The sequence below is a fragment of the Ahaetulla prasina genome, chromosome 7 (assembly GCF_028640845.1).
Source record: "Ahaetulla prasina isolate Xishuangbanna chromosome 7, ASM2864084v1, whole genome shotgun sequence".
Taxonomy (NCBI): domain Eukaryota; kingdom Metazoa; phylum Chordata; class Lepidosauria; order Squamata; family Colubridae; genus Ahaetulla; species Ahaetulla prasina.
The window spans coordinates 7,248,215-7,262,429 of record NC_080545.1 but is presented as its reverse complement, the minus strand read 5'-3'; the positions used below and the strand labels follow the sequence as shown (position 1 = coordinate 7,262,429).

Below are 14,215 nucleotides of genomic sequence, written 5' to 3'. Positions count from 1 at the left end.
GGGCCAGGGCCATCAGGGAGTGATGTGCGGACTCCAGAGCCTCCAGAGGTGGACAGTAGTGAGGCAGAGGAACAGGAGGAGCCTGTTCCTAATGCACGCATGAGAAGAGCTGCCAGAAGGCAAGAGCAGCTCAAGCAAAAAGGACAACTCTGGAGTAGGGCCAAGAGGTGATTGGCCCCTCCCATAAGGCTTAAAAGACCAACAACGGCATTTGGGCTCTTTGCTGGAAAACAACATTGATAGCTTTGTCTTGTTTCATTTGTTTTGTATCGGTGTCTTCTGAACTTTTGCCAAGAAAGGCCTTTGGCAGTTTGTCTAATTGGACCAAGGTTGGTGAGAGGACTGAGGAATTTGTGTTGGGAGGAATTTGCTTTAATTTAGTTGAACTACGCTGGGAACGAAGTAATTTTCAGCTCTTTTAATAAAGTTTGTTTGTTTTTACACTGACTGAGTTTCCTACTACCTACTGGGTCACAACAAGTGTTTGAATTTTGATCCCATGGCCACAGGGATGTTGCAATGGCCGCAAGTGTGAAAAACGGTCATAAGTCCCTTTTTTTTAATGCCGTTGTAAACTTTGAACGTTCACTAAACGAACTGTTGTAAATCAAGGACTACCTGTACAGGTATATAAAATATGTGGATAATACAATAGAGGAGATAAAACATTTCAACAGGTGGAAGACAAGAACTTACGGATGGCACCATTGTGAATCCGGGCAGACAAACTTGCAATGAGTTTTGCACAGGTGTCCGGTAAGATGTGAGGTCCAATCTCTGAGGCACTTTCCACGCAACGATACCGCTGAAATGCCTCTAAATCGTTTTGATCGCAAAGGTTTTCCACAGAAGCGATGGCAGGAAGGAGTCCGATCTATATATTTTTTTTTAAAAAAAATAAAGTTTTATTCATTTTCTCCTATTACATTTATTTAGTGCTTAATAAACAACAATATAAATATATAAACAGTATAAATGGTTGGAGGAAAGAGATAAAAGGCAAGAAAAGATTAAATAATGGTTGAAATAGGAGTAGTAATACAAGAACAAATAGGAGGAAGCAAAAATTGCAGAAAGGAAATTGTGTACACGCTTATTTATATGTACCGTATTTTTCGAAGTATAAGATGCACCGGAGTATAAGACACACTCTTAGTTTTTGGGGAGGAAAATAAGAAAAAAGCTGATTGGCAGGTGGATCGGCCTCCCGGAATACCCCCAGTCAGCTGTTCCCAGAGGTGAATTTTAGCAACAGGTTCCTTAGTTGTGAGCTCTGTGCCTTGCTTTTTTTTTTGCTTTTTTTTCTGCCTCTGAAACTCTGTTTCAGGAAAAACCTTTTTTCTGCCTCTGAAAGCCTCCAAAACAGCTTCAGAAAAAAAGCCTCTGAAGCTCTGTTTGGGAGCTTTTTTTCTGAAGCTCCGTTTGGAGGCTTTTTTTCTGAAGCTCCATTTCTGATGCTTTTTTTAGCTTCTGAAACTTCCGTTTGAGAAGCTGGGTGGGGCTACATTCGGAGTATAAGACGCACCCAGATTTTCACCCTCTTTTTTGGGGGGAAAAGGTGTGTCTTACACTGTGAAAAATAAGGTATATATGTAAATAAATTAATTAATATTATATGTATAAAAGATACATTAGAATAAGGGAGAAAAAAATGTATCAGTAAGAAATTTGTCACCGACGCGAACCTGTTAAAAAGAAAAAAACGTTAAAATTCCTTTTTGTTTTTAAAAAAATGCTTAATAAAAATTTAAAAATAAATAAATAAATAAATGTACAACAATATAACTTTCTACTAACTTTGAAAATGGCAGATGAACAAGTTAAAGAAACAGTGATATCATGGTCAAATGGGCCGTGGGTGGCTCAGGCTGTAAGATAGCCTGTTATTAAACACAGCTGCTTGCAATTACTGCAGGCTCGAGTCCCACCAGGCCCAAGGTTGACTCAGCCTTCCATCCTTTATAAGGTAGGTAAAATGAGGACCCAGATTGTTGGGGGGGCAATAAGTTGACTTTGTATGTAAATATACAAATAGGATGAGACTATTGCCTTACACAATGTAAGCCGCCCTGAGTCTTCGGAGAAGGGCGGGATATAAATGTAAATAAATTTAAAAAAAACTTTGGACATAATATAGAGAAATTCCCCTGCCACGCTCACCAAGCCATGCCACGCCCACCAAGCCACACCCACAGAACCGGTAGTAAAAAAATTTGAAACCCACCACTGCCCCAAATCCAAACAGAAAACAAAAATTATGATCATGTAATTGCCACTTACTGAATCAACCAGCATGGAGGATTGAGACTTCGGTTCAGGATCCGAAGTCTTGGAAAAATAGACATCTACCAAATATTCTTTCTCTGGTTCTAAGCATATCGGAGTAGACAGCAACTGAATTCTGTTGAAAAGAATCAACACATCGTTTAGGGATTTAAAAATGCAGTTTTTCTGATTTTAGCATTAATTAAAACAGTCTAATTCTATTCTCTATATTCTACATTCCATTCTTCTCTTCTCCTCTTCCATAATCCATAATCCATATTCCATATTCTATATTCCATTGCATTACATTATATTACATTGCATTCTTCTCTTCTCTTCTCTTCTCTTCTCTTCTCTTCTCTTCTCTTCTCTTCTCTTCTCTTCTCTTCTCTATATTCTACATTCCATTCTTCTCTTCCCTTCTCCTCTTTCATGATCCATATTCCATATTCCATTGCATTCCATTGCATTATTCTATTCTCATGCCATTCTGTATGCTATGCTATTCTATTCTATTCTATTCTATTCTATTCTATTCTATTCTATTCTATTCTATTCTATTCTATTCATTTTAATTTTTGAAAACTGAATACCAGACCTCCTTGTGGATGGCAGATCAAGGAACTGTGGTTCTTCCAGAGCAACTCGGTTCTTGCAATGTTCGCTCCCTTCAGGACCAGAAGACTTAACAACAATGGTTGCTCTCCAGTCAGCTGAAGCCTGGATGTTTGGGTGAAAAACAACAACAGCCAAGATTCAAAAAACGTGTAAATGTTTCTAACTTTATGAGAGATGTTAACAAGAGCAGACTGGAGTATAAACATGACAGTCAGGGTAAATCCATACTTCCACCTCTCAGAATACTAGACAACACAATCTCAACAGTAGAAACCTTCAAATTTTTAGGTTTTACCATATCTCAAGACCTAAAATGAACAGCTAACATCAAAAACGTCATCAAAAAAGCTCAACAAAGAATGTTCTTTCTGCGCCAACTCAGAAAGCTCAAACTGCCCCAGGAGCTGCTGATTCAGTTCTACAGAGGAACGATTGAGTCTGTCATTTGCACCTCTATAACTGTCTGGTTCGGTTCTGCAACCCAACAAGACAGACACAGACTTGAGAGGATCATTAGAACTGCAGAAAAAACAATGGCTACCAACCTGCCTTCCACTGAGGACCTGTATACTACACAAGTGAAAAAGAGGGCTGTGAAAATATTTACATCCTGGACATAAACTGTTTCAACTCCTACCCTCAAAACGACGCTACAGAGCACTGCACACCAGAACAACTAGACACAAGAACAGTTTCTTCCCAAACGCCATCACTCTGCTAAACAAATAATTCCCTTGACACTGTCAAACTATTTACTAAATCTGCACTACTATTAATCTTCTCATCGTTCTCATCACCCATCTCCTTCCACTTATGACTGTATGACTGTACCTTTATTGATTGTATCCTTACGATTTATACTGATATTGTTTCCTGATTGCTTATTTGTACCCTATGACTATCATTAAGTGTTGTACCTTAGGATTCTTGATGAGCGTTTCTTTTCTTTTATGTACACTGAGAGCGTATACACCAAAGACAAATTCCTTGTGTGTCCAATCACACTTGGCCAATAAAGAATTCTATTCTATTCTATTCTATTCTATTCTATTCTATTCTATTCTATTCTATTCTATTCTATTCTATTCTAGTCTATTCTAGTCTAGTCTAGTCTAGTCTAGTCTAGTCTAGTCTAGTCTAGTCTAAATCTGACAGGTTTCATTTTAGTGTTTTAAAAACGTTTTATAAGTCCAAGTACTTTACTTAATTCCAGAGCCCTTGCTTTTGGTGTGGTAAAAATACTGAAATAATTAGGCATATAAATCATTACCTCTGGCTCATAACGGACGATGATATTAAAGTCCATCAGAAAGGGAATATTGTTGATCAAAAAACGTAAGCCAGCTTTGCTTTGCACACGGACGAAACCCAGTCCTGACCACATCACAGGTTTTCCAGGCACAATCTCTTTAATCACAATATTCAGAGCCGGGTTTCTGCTGAATGGAACCAGCTTCTGAAAGAGGGTTTTAAAATAGCAAATTTTTATTTTTTTTATTTTCATCAAGTATGTATTTTATGACAGATACAAGTGTAAACATAATTATAAACACATGTAAAGGGTACGAATAAAAGAAAACATTAGGACAGGGACGGAAGGCACGCTGGTGCGCTTATGCACGCCCTCTTAAGAATGGGGTGAGGTCTACAGCAGACAGTCTAAGGTAAAAGTTTTGGGGATTTGGGGAAGAAACCACAGAGTCAGGCAGTGCGTTCCAGGTGTTGACAACTCTATTATTGAAGTCGTATTTTCTGCAGTCTAGTTTGGATCAGTTTACCATGAGTTTGTATCTATTGTGTGCTCTTGCATTGTTTTGATTGAAACTGAAGTATTCATTGGCTGGTAGGACATTGTAGCAGATGATTTATTTTTTTTAATTGAAAAAGTTTTACAAAAAATTTTCCCCCTTTCCCCCCTCCCCCCTCCCTTCCCAAACCTCCCTCCCCCCCCAACTTCCCGGAACAAACACAAAGTATAGTAAAAATAAAGCAAACATATACTAAAAATTTTTCCTTCCTAACTAAATTATAATCCTTCAATTCTCATCAATTCCTAACTTCCCCCAAAACAATCAAAAATAATACATCCTAATCATTCAAAGGCAGTCTGATAACTCTTAGTCTGATATCTGAGATGGCAAAAATCTCAGCCTTTTTGAAAGACAATACGCAAGAAAGATATTTAAGTGAATGGAAAAAATGGATTGACTACATTCAACATGTAGCAGATGATTTTATGTACTATGCTTAAGTCAGACTAAAGACGGCGAAGTTCCAAGTTGTCTAAGCCCAAAATTTCAAGTCTGGTGGCATAAGATATTTCATTGCGAGCAGAGGAGTGGAGGACTCTTCTCGTGAAATATCTCTGGATTGTTCGATTGTATTAATGTCCGATATGCAGTGTGGGTCCCAGACAGATAGAGCTGTATTCAAGAATTGGTCTGGCAAAAGTTTTGTATGCCCTAGTTTGCCACTCAATATTACCAGAGAAGAAACTATGCAAGATTAGGTTAACAACTCTTAATGCTTTTTTTGGCAATGCTGTTACAGTGAGCTCTGGCACTTAGATCTTTGTTTATTCTTGATTCTAACTTTATTTATAACTTTATTTATAAATAAATAAATTTATAATTTATTTATTTATTTATATTTATTTTTTAACTTTATTCTAGTAGCCAAGTGCATCCAAATACGCTGGCAGAATAAGTACCACACTTTTTAATCTCTCGTCTACCACCTTCCAAAGATATCGCTTCTGAATAAAAAGTCTCATAAATAATGATAATACTGTGTTTCCCCGAAAATAAGACTGGGTCTTATATTATTTTTTTGCTCCAAAAGATGCATTAGGGCTTATTTTCTGGTAAGGTTTTATTTTGGGGAAAATATGGTACTAAATGCATCCATCTGGCTGACAATCTTAACTGGGGCTTATTTTTGGAGGCAGGGCTTATATTACGAGCATCCTGAAAAACCATGCTAGGGCTTATTTTCCGGTTGGGTCTTATTTTCGGGGAAACAGGATAATAAAATAAAAATATTAGATTTACTTGTCCAGCTGTCAGTTTTCTGTTGCCCCTTTTCTTCATCTTCTTCAAGACTATTTTTCCATTTTCAATTGTGAAGTCGTAGCCTTGTTGCTTATAATAGACATCACAGCGTGGCATGGAGGTTGGTTGAACCTTATAAATGTATTGAAATGATAAAACGGTATCACAATCTGAGAGTTAGAAATGCGTTCTGTGCAATCGTACTATGAATAATTAGGCAACCATGGAAAAGGCAGACTTTAAACCGTGTCTTGATTTCCCCTTCGAAATGAAACTTTCTGCCGTTTTGAACGACAGATTTAAATGGAAGGAAGTTAAACCTCCTCTTTCAGAAGTTATTATGCTAATGAAGGGAAGCGAAAGAGAGGGAAGATAAAGCTCTTTCTGTAAGCCAGATTGGGAAAAGCTACTCTAAATGTGGCAGCCACAAATATTTTATGTCTTTTGATGACCCTTTAATCAGGGTAGAGTCAGAGCGATTGGATGGAGCTGAGCATTTACTAGCCGGATGCCCTTCCTGATGCCTACACCGAGTTCACAGCAGATATTTTCTCTTTGCGCTCTAATAGAGAAACGTCTGTTGCTGCCTAGGATTGAACTCTCAACCTTCCAAGTGGGAGGCGAACGTCTTCACCCCTAGATTAGTCGCTCCTGGCAGTCACAGATAAATAAATAAAATGCACTAATTTCTTTTTCCCGTAACTTTAGTTTTCCATGTTGTCCTCTGCTTCCCGCTGGTCCAGAAAAGACTATCCTACACGTTAATCTGTACTATTTGTAACCTGGTGCAAATTCATTAAAATACCAAAGGAAGCGGTCCAAGGAGAGGCGTTGAATCTTCAGCTTCATATATATAATAATCCAAAGGTAAGAAAAAGTAGCCTAAAGCTGGTTCACTACATTGTCGGCCTACTATATTAGGTCGGCAGTCACACTGTCCGTCGGCAGGTGAGCACCTAGGAAGAAGCAACAGTGGAAAATAAAATGTGAAAAGAAGCTAAAGAAAACTAAGCGATGACTTCGAAATAGTTTTCTGGCCAATTACAGGTAGTCCTCGACGTACGACAAAAATTGAACCCCATATTTCTGTTGTTAAGTGAGACATTTGCTGAGTTTTGCCCCCCCTTTTTTACGATCTTTCTTGCCGCAGTTGTTAAGTGAATCATCACAGTGGATACGTTAGTAACGCGGTTGTTAAGTGAATCTGGCTTCCCCATTTATTTTAGTTTCTCAAAAGATCCGAAAAGGGGATCGGGTGGGCCATGTGGGCCTCCCCGGGCCCTGTTTTTGGCTGCAGCCCTCTGCCAGTGAAAACAGAACTCCGTTTTTGCTGGCAGAGGCACCGTGGGACAGTCCTTCGCTGTTTCGCTGCCCCATGGACCAGATCTAAACACTCCATGGGCCAGATCCAGCCCCCGGGCTTTGAGTTTGACACCCCTGATTCAGATGGTCTGATATTTCAATTTAATGCCTATGTCCATAGGTATCGTTCCCTTGTCCAATACACAAGAAATAAAAGAATTGCTATCTTTTAAAGATGCATCTTAGAATAGAATAGAATAACAGAGTTGGAAGGGACCTTGGAGGTCTTCTAGTCCAACCTCCTGCTCAGGCAGGAAACCCTACACCATTTCAGACCAATGGTTATCCAACATCTTCTTAAAAACTTCCATTGTTGGAGCATTCACAACTTCTGCAGGCAAGTCGTTCCACTTATTAATTGTTCTGACTATCAGGAAATTTCTCCTTAGTTCTGGGTTGCTTCTCTCCTTGATTAGTTTCCACCCATTGCTTCTTGTCCTGCCCTCAGGTGCTTTGGAGAATAGCTTGACTCCCACTTCTTTGGGGCAGCCTCTGAGATATTGGAAGACTGCTATCATGTCTCCCCTAGTCCTTCTTTTCATTAAACTAGACATATCCAGTTCCTGCAACCGTTCTTCATATGTTTTAGCCTCCAGTCCCCTAATCGTTTTTGTTGCTGTTCTCTGCCCTGTTTCTAGAGTATCAACATCTTTTTTACATCGTGGTGACCAAAACTGGATGCAGTATTCCAAGCGTGGCCTTATCAAGTCATTGTAAAGTGGAATCTTTAGATATCTCTTATTTTTTCCAGATGACTCTTAGGTTATTTTTTTTTTCTAAATATTGTGAAGGAGCTAAGATAGAAACTTACGAATTATCGTAGGCGCCACCAATGTCACAATCACATGGGGAGCATCCATATACGTGACTTCCAAGACCCCAGTATCCCTCCTACAATGGAAACAAAATGAAATGGAGTCATTACCCCAATGTGTGAATTCAATTAAAAATCCACAGGTGGTCCTCAACTTACGACCACAATTGAGTCCAACATGTCTGCTGCTAAGTGAGACGTTTGCTCAATGAGTTTTTCCCCCATTTTACCACATTTCTTGCCAGAATGGTTAAGTGAGCTCTGCCTCATTCTGTGACCTTTCTGTTGCGGTCCGTCAGCAGCCTATGGTGCTGGCAACGGAGTCGGACAGCGATGAGGCTGAGGTGAGGCCAGTGCCATCGGGAAGTGAGGTACGGACTCCAGAGCCTCCAGAGACTGATAGTAGTGAGGCAGAGGAACAGGAGGAGCCTGTTCCTAATGCACACATGAGGAGAGCTGCCAGAAGGCAAGAGCAGCTAAAGCAGAGAGGACAACTCAGGAGTAAGGCCAAGAGATGATTGGCCCCTCCCATAAGGCTTAAAACAGACCAGCAACGGTGTTTCAGTTTTGCCAGAAAACAATGTTGTAGCTGCGTCCTCTGCTTCATGTTTTGGTAACTTCTGGACATTTATCAGGAAGGGCCTTTGGCAGTTTGCCTAATTGGACTCAGGTTTGTGATAACTGAAGAATTTATGTTTGGGAGGCCTTTGTTTTCCTTTGAGTTAAACTACGCTGGGAATGAAATAATTCCCCGCTATTCGAATAAGATTTATTTTATCACGGACTGAGTTTGTTGCTACCTACTTGGGTCTGGGTCACAACACTTCCTTGCCGCAGGTGTTAAACAATTCATTGCCGTTGTTAAGTTAGTAACACGGTTGTTAAGTGAATCTGGCTTCCCCATTGAATTTGCTCGAGAAAAGGTCACAGAAGGGGATCACGGGACACTTCCTCCCCCGGAACACAGCGACCATCATAAATATGAGGCGGTTGCCAAGCGCCTGAATTTTGGTCACATGACACAAGGATGCTGCAACGGTCGTAAGTGTGAAAAACGGTCGTGAATCACTTTTTTCAGTGTTTTTTGTAACGTCGAACGGTCACTAACCAAACCAGGGGTCTCCAACCTTGGCGACTTTAAGACTTGTGGACTTCAACTCCCAGAATTCCTCAGCCAGCTTTGCTGGGAGTTGAAGTCCACAAGTCTAAAAGTCGCCAAAGTTGGAGACCCCTGAACCAAACTGTTTTAAGTTGAAGACTATCGACCCTGTTATTTGGATTAAAAGGCGGAGGAAACGAAGGGACAGAACACCACCATGGAAAGTCCTAAGCAAGAAACTCTACTTTGAAAAACATCGCGATACATACAAGACACTGTTCGCAATGCTGCCCGGTGACAAATTCCTGACACGCACACTTTCCAGATTCTGGGTTGCAGACAGAGAAAGGCAAACTTCCCACTGAGTGACACCTGCAAGCTGAAAAGACAGAATTCCAGATCACCATTTGGATGAGAAATAGACGGCAGCAGAAATGCCTGGACGGGTTAGTCAAAACTACAGTACATAGTCGTGGTGACGAACTTATGGCATGGGTACTGGAAGTGGCACGCATAGCCATCTCTCCGGAAGTGCCAGCTGTCACCCATTGCTCAGTGGCAAAATCCATTTTTTTTTACTACCGGTTCTGTGGGTAGTAAATGGGCTTGGTGGGTGTGGCTTGGTGGGCGTGGCAGGGGAAGGATACTGTAAAATCTCCATTCCCACCCCACTCCAGGGGAAGGATCTTGCAAAATCTCCATTCCCTCCCCATTCCTGGGGGAAGGATACTGCACAATCTCCATTCCCACCCCACTCCAGGGCAAGGATATTTCAAAATCCCTATTCCCTCCTCATTCCTGGGGGAAGGATATTGCAAAATCTCCATTCCCAACCCACTCTGGGGCCATCCCGAGGTGGTGCTTGCCGGTTTTCCAAACTACTCAAAATTTCCGCTACCGGTTCTCCGAACTGTTCAAAATTTCTGCTATCAGTTCTCCAGAACCTGTCACAACCCGCTGGATTTCACCCCTGCCATTGCTCTTCTGGTTTCTGGCACGTGCATGCACGCTGGCCAGCTGCTCTTTGTGCACGTATGCGTGCCAGAAACCGGAAGACCAGTTGACCGGCTTGCATGTGCATGCTGGAAACTGGAAGGCGAGATTCCTGGCGCGCGCATGCACGCCAGAAACCAAAAGACCAGGTGACCGGCATGTATGTGCACGCTGGAAACTGGAAGGCGAGATTCCTGGCGCGCGCATGCACGCCAGAAACCAAAAGACCAGGTGACCGGCATGCATGTGCACGCTGGAAACTGGAAGGTGAGATTCCTGGCGCGCGCATGCACGCCAGAAACCAAAAGACCAGGTGACCGGCATGCATGTGCACGCTGGAAACTGGAAGGCGAGATTCCTGGCGCGCGCATGCACGCCAGAAACCAAAAGACCAGGTGACCGGCATGTATGTGCACGCTGGAAACTGGAAGGCGAGATTCCTGGCGCGCGCATGCACGCCAGAAACCAAAAGACCAGGTGACCGGCATGCATGTGCATGCTGGAAACTGGAAAGTGAGATTCCTGGCGCGCGCATGCACGCCAGAAACCAAAAGACCAGGTGACCGGCATGCATGTGCACGCTGGAAACTGGAAGGCGAGATTCCTGGCGCGCGCATGCATGCCAGAAACCAAAAGACCAGGTGACCGGCATGCATGTGCACGCTGGAAACTAGAAGGTGAGATTCCTGGCGTGTGCATGCATGCTGGACACCAGAAACTGAACTGCTCTTCCAGTTTCTGGTGCTCACGTGCATGCACACTAAGGAGCTCCTCTTCCCGTTTCCCACGCTTCCGTTTCAGCACTGGATGCCAAAACTGAAATATTCGCCCATACTGCAATATAGACATACCAGTGAAATGATTGAATTTCAAGGCAGGCAACTGATATTTTGAAATACAACTCATGCTTGCGGGTTTTTTTTTTTTCTCACTCTGATTTAAGTCTGCAAGATCTGAACTGCAGGAAAAGGAAAGGAAAATTCATACTCTGACAGCCAAGCGGATCGCTTCCATTTATTCCATAGTAGTGCGGCTTGCACTTGTCACAACGGACTCCTTCGACGTTGGGTTTGCAACGACACTGGCCAGCAATGGTTCCAAGGACCGGATCTGAATGATCCTGGCACAGTCCATTTTGCAGGGTGCCTTCTGGATCGCAGTCACAAGCTAGAGGCAGGCAGACAAATACCGATATCTTAGCTCCAAGGGAGCAATGTAACATTTGGAAACCAAAAATTGATACGAGTCGAGTTAAACGTAATAAGTCCTACGAACCGTCTGAATCCAACCCTCTGGATTATCTCACAAGCGCTTCACACTTACGGATACACGCCTGAAGATCTGCCATGGCCTTCTGGGGATCCTGATAAAAAAAGGGCTTGCACCGTCCACAGTGTTGCCCCATTGTGTTGTGCTGACAGTCTTCACAAACTCCGCCACTGGTGCGGTTGTTAGCAAGGTACACGGCCATATCAAAGTGGCAGCTCTCGGAATGACCATTGCATTCACATTCTGAAAGAGAAAGCAAACATAATGGGGCCCTCGCACACCAATAAGAACCAGATGCATCTATTTTATTCTGTTCTGTTCTGTTCTGTTCTGTTCTGTTGTTCTGTTCTGTTCCATATTCCTATTCCTATTCTATTCTATTCTATTCTATTCTATTCTATTCTATTCTATTCTCTATATTCTACATTCTTCTCTTCTCTTCTCTTCTCTTCTCTTCTCTTCCATATTCCATATTCCATATTCCATATTCCATTCTCTATTCTCTATTCTCTATTCTATTCTATTCTATTCTATTCTATTCTATTCTATTCTATTCTATTCTATTCTATTCTATTCTATTCTATTCTATTCTATTCGCAGCTGTTGCTTTAATACGTTTACACCACCCAGAGTCACGATTGTGAGTTAGGCATCAATATAAATAATTAAAATAAAATACAGGTAGCTCTCAGTTAACAGTTGTTATTGGGACCAGGAACTCCATTGCTGCGAGATGGTGTCACAAACCGTTAATGAAGTTACTGCCCCAGTTCCGATTGCAGTTGTTAGGCATGATGTCATTCAATCACCATTTACAACTTCCTTCCGCCTTCTCTATGGATTTTGCTTGCTGTCGATAACATGACTGTGGGATGCTGCAACATCATAATTGCGAGCCAGTTGCTAAGCACCTGAATCACATGATGGTTGCAAGTTGGAGGAGTTAGAGTTAGGGTCCTCACTTAGCACCATCATCCCATCAAACAGTCACTTGATGAATGATTGTTAACTGAAAAAGGGCCTCTGGTGGCTCAACAGACTAAAGCAGTCTGTTATTAACACAGCTGCTTGCAATTACTGCAAGCTCGAGTCCCACCAGGCCCAAGGTTGACTCAGCCTTCCATCCTTTATAAGGTAGGTAAAATGAGGACCCTGATTGTTGGGGGCAATAAAAGCTAACTTTGTATATAATATACAAATGGATGAAGACTATTGCTTAACACAGTGTAAGCCGCCCTGAGTCTTCGAAGAAGGGCGGGTATAAATTTAAAAAAAAAAAAAACTACCTGTAGCATGAAATTTCAGTCTGCCTGTAGGAGATGACCAGGCTGAAGGGTCAAACATGTCATCAGTCATGAGTCCCTGCGCACCCACAAGAGATCTAAGTCCAGCCTGCCGTGAATTCCTTTCTATTCTTATCTCCCACTCATTTCCCTTGACTGTTAGTTGGCCAGATTCTTGTAGAGAGCTTAAGCTTGCAATAAAACTTTATGGTCATTTGAACTGCCTGGATTTCATGATTTTCCCGGCACTTGACACCGCCATGCCAATGGAGATTCGGCAGGGTGATGGACAATTATTATCCACAAATCTGGTTAAAAATTAAGCCAATCACTGGAATACTTCGGCAAGTGTTTTCCTGGGATCCTTCAGCTGGCCTCCAAGGGACGTCGTTGTAGAAATCTTTGCATCGTTCACAGGACAAACCGTCTGTGTTGTGTTCACAAAGGCAGTTTCCGTGGACCTGAAATGCATCAATGAATATTATGGAAGTGCATGTTGGCCCTTCCAGTGCTTTGCGTTCCTCTGATGTGGCCTGCTAGACATAAATTTCGAGAATGGGCCACAAGGGTGAAGAGCATATCCACAATAAAATGGGTTCATTCATGTGCATACGTCATTACCCATCATTAGGAAACTCTGCCGTGGTGGCGCGGCGGTTAGAATGCAGTATTGCAGGGTAATTCTGCTGACTGCCAACTGCCAGCAGTTCAGCATTTCGATCCTGACTGCCTCAAGTTTGACTCAGCCTTCCATCCTTCCGAAGTCGGTGAAATGAGGGCCCAGATTGTTGGGGGCAAAATGCTGATTCTAAACGCTTAGAGAGGGCTATAAAATTCTATGAAGATGTATATAAGTCTAAGTGCTATTGCGCTCTCTCTCTCCCTCCACCCTCTCTCCCTCCCTCCCTCTTTATCTCTCTATTATCTCTATCATCTCCCTATTTATGTCTCTCTGTACGTATCTGTCTGTCTGTCTGTCTGACTGACTGTCTATTTATCTATCTATGTCATCTATCTATCTATCTATCTATCTATCTATCTATCTATTTATCTATCTATCTATCTCTATCTCTATATCTATATCAATAACTATATCGATATTGATCAATCTATCTATCATCTATCTATCTATCTATCTACCTATCTACCTATCTATCTATCTATGTATCTATATATCATCCATCCATCCATCCATCCATCCATCCATCCATCCATCCATCCATCATATCTATCTGTCGGCCTGTCTGTCTGTCTGTCTGTCTGTCTGTCTGTCTGTCTGTCTGTCTATCTATCTATCTATCTATCTATCTATCTATCTATCTATCTATCTATCTATCCTGTTTTCCCCCAAATAAGACATCCCCTGATAATAAGCCCAATCGGGCTTTTGAGCGCACGGCAATAAGGCCAAGCGCTTATTTCAGGGTTCAAAAAAATATAAGACAGGGCCTTATTTTTGGGA

At 41.9% G+C, this 14,215-nt stretch overlaps 1 protein-coding gene across 16 annotated transcripts in view; it reads right to left on the bottom strand.

Moving 5' to 3' along the window:
• Window positions 1-14,215, bottom strand: part of LAMB4 (laminin subunit beta 4) — a 68,858-nt gene that overhangs the window by 33,580 nt on the left and 21,063 nt on the right. For 15 of the 16 annotated variants that reach the window (XR_009156026.1, XR_009156027.1, XR_009156025.1 and 12 more), the window contains 11 exons: window positions 13,094-13,214; window positions 11,525-11,713; window positions 11,189-11,368; window positions 9,478-9,587; window positions 8,107-8,186; window positions 6,739-6,889; window positions 5,934-6,065; window positions 4,154-4,339; window positions 2,864-2,985; window positions 2,281-2,401; window positions 697-874 (listed from right to left, as the gene is read on the bottom strand). Coding sequence is in view for 10 of the 16 variants with exons in the window: in XM_058190222.1 (XP_058046205.1) it covers window positions 697-874; window positions 2,281-2,401; window positions 2,864-2,985; window positions 4,154-4,339; window positions 5,934-6,065; window positions 6,739-6,889; window positions 8,107-8,186; window positions 9,478-9,587; window positions 11,189-11,368; window positions 11,525-11,713; window positions 13,094-13,214 (1,570 nt within the window). In the remaining 6 variants the exon portion in view is untranslated. Of the gene's footprint in view, window positions 1-696; window positions 875-2,280; window positions 2,402-2,863; window positions 2,986-4,153; window positions 4,340-5,933; window positions 6,066-6,738; window positions 6,890-8,106; window positions 8,187-9,477; window positions 9,588-11,188; window positions 11,369-11,524; window positions 11,714-13,085; window positions 13,215-14,215 lie in introns of those variants that run through there. The other variant, XM_058190231.1, reaches the window with a different exon arrangement.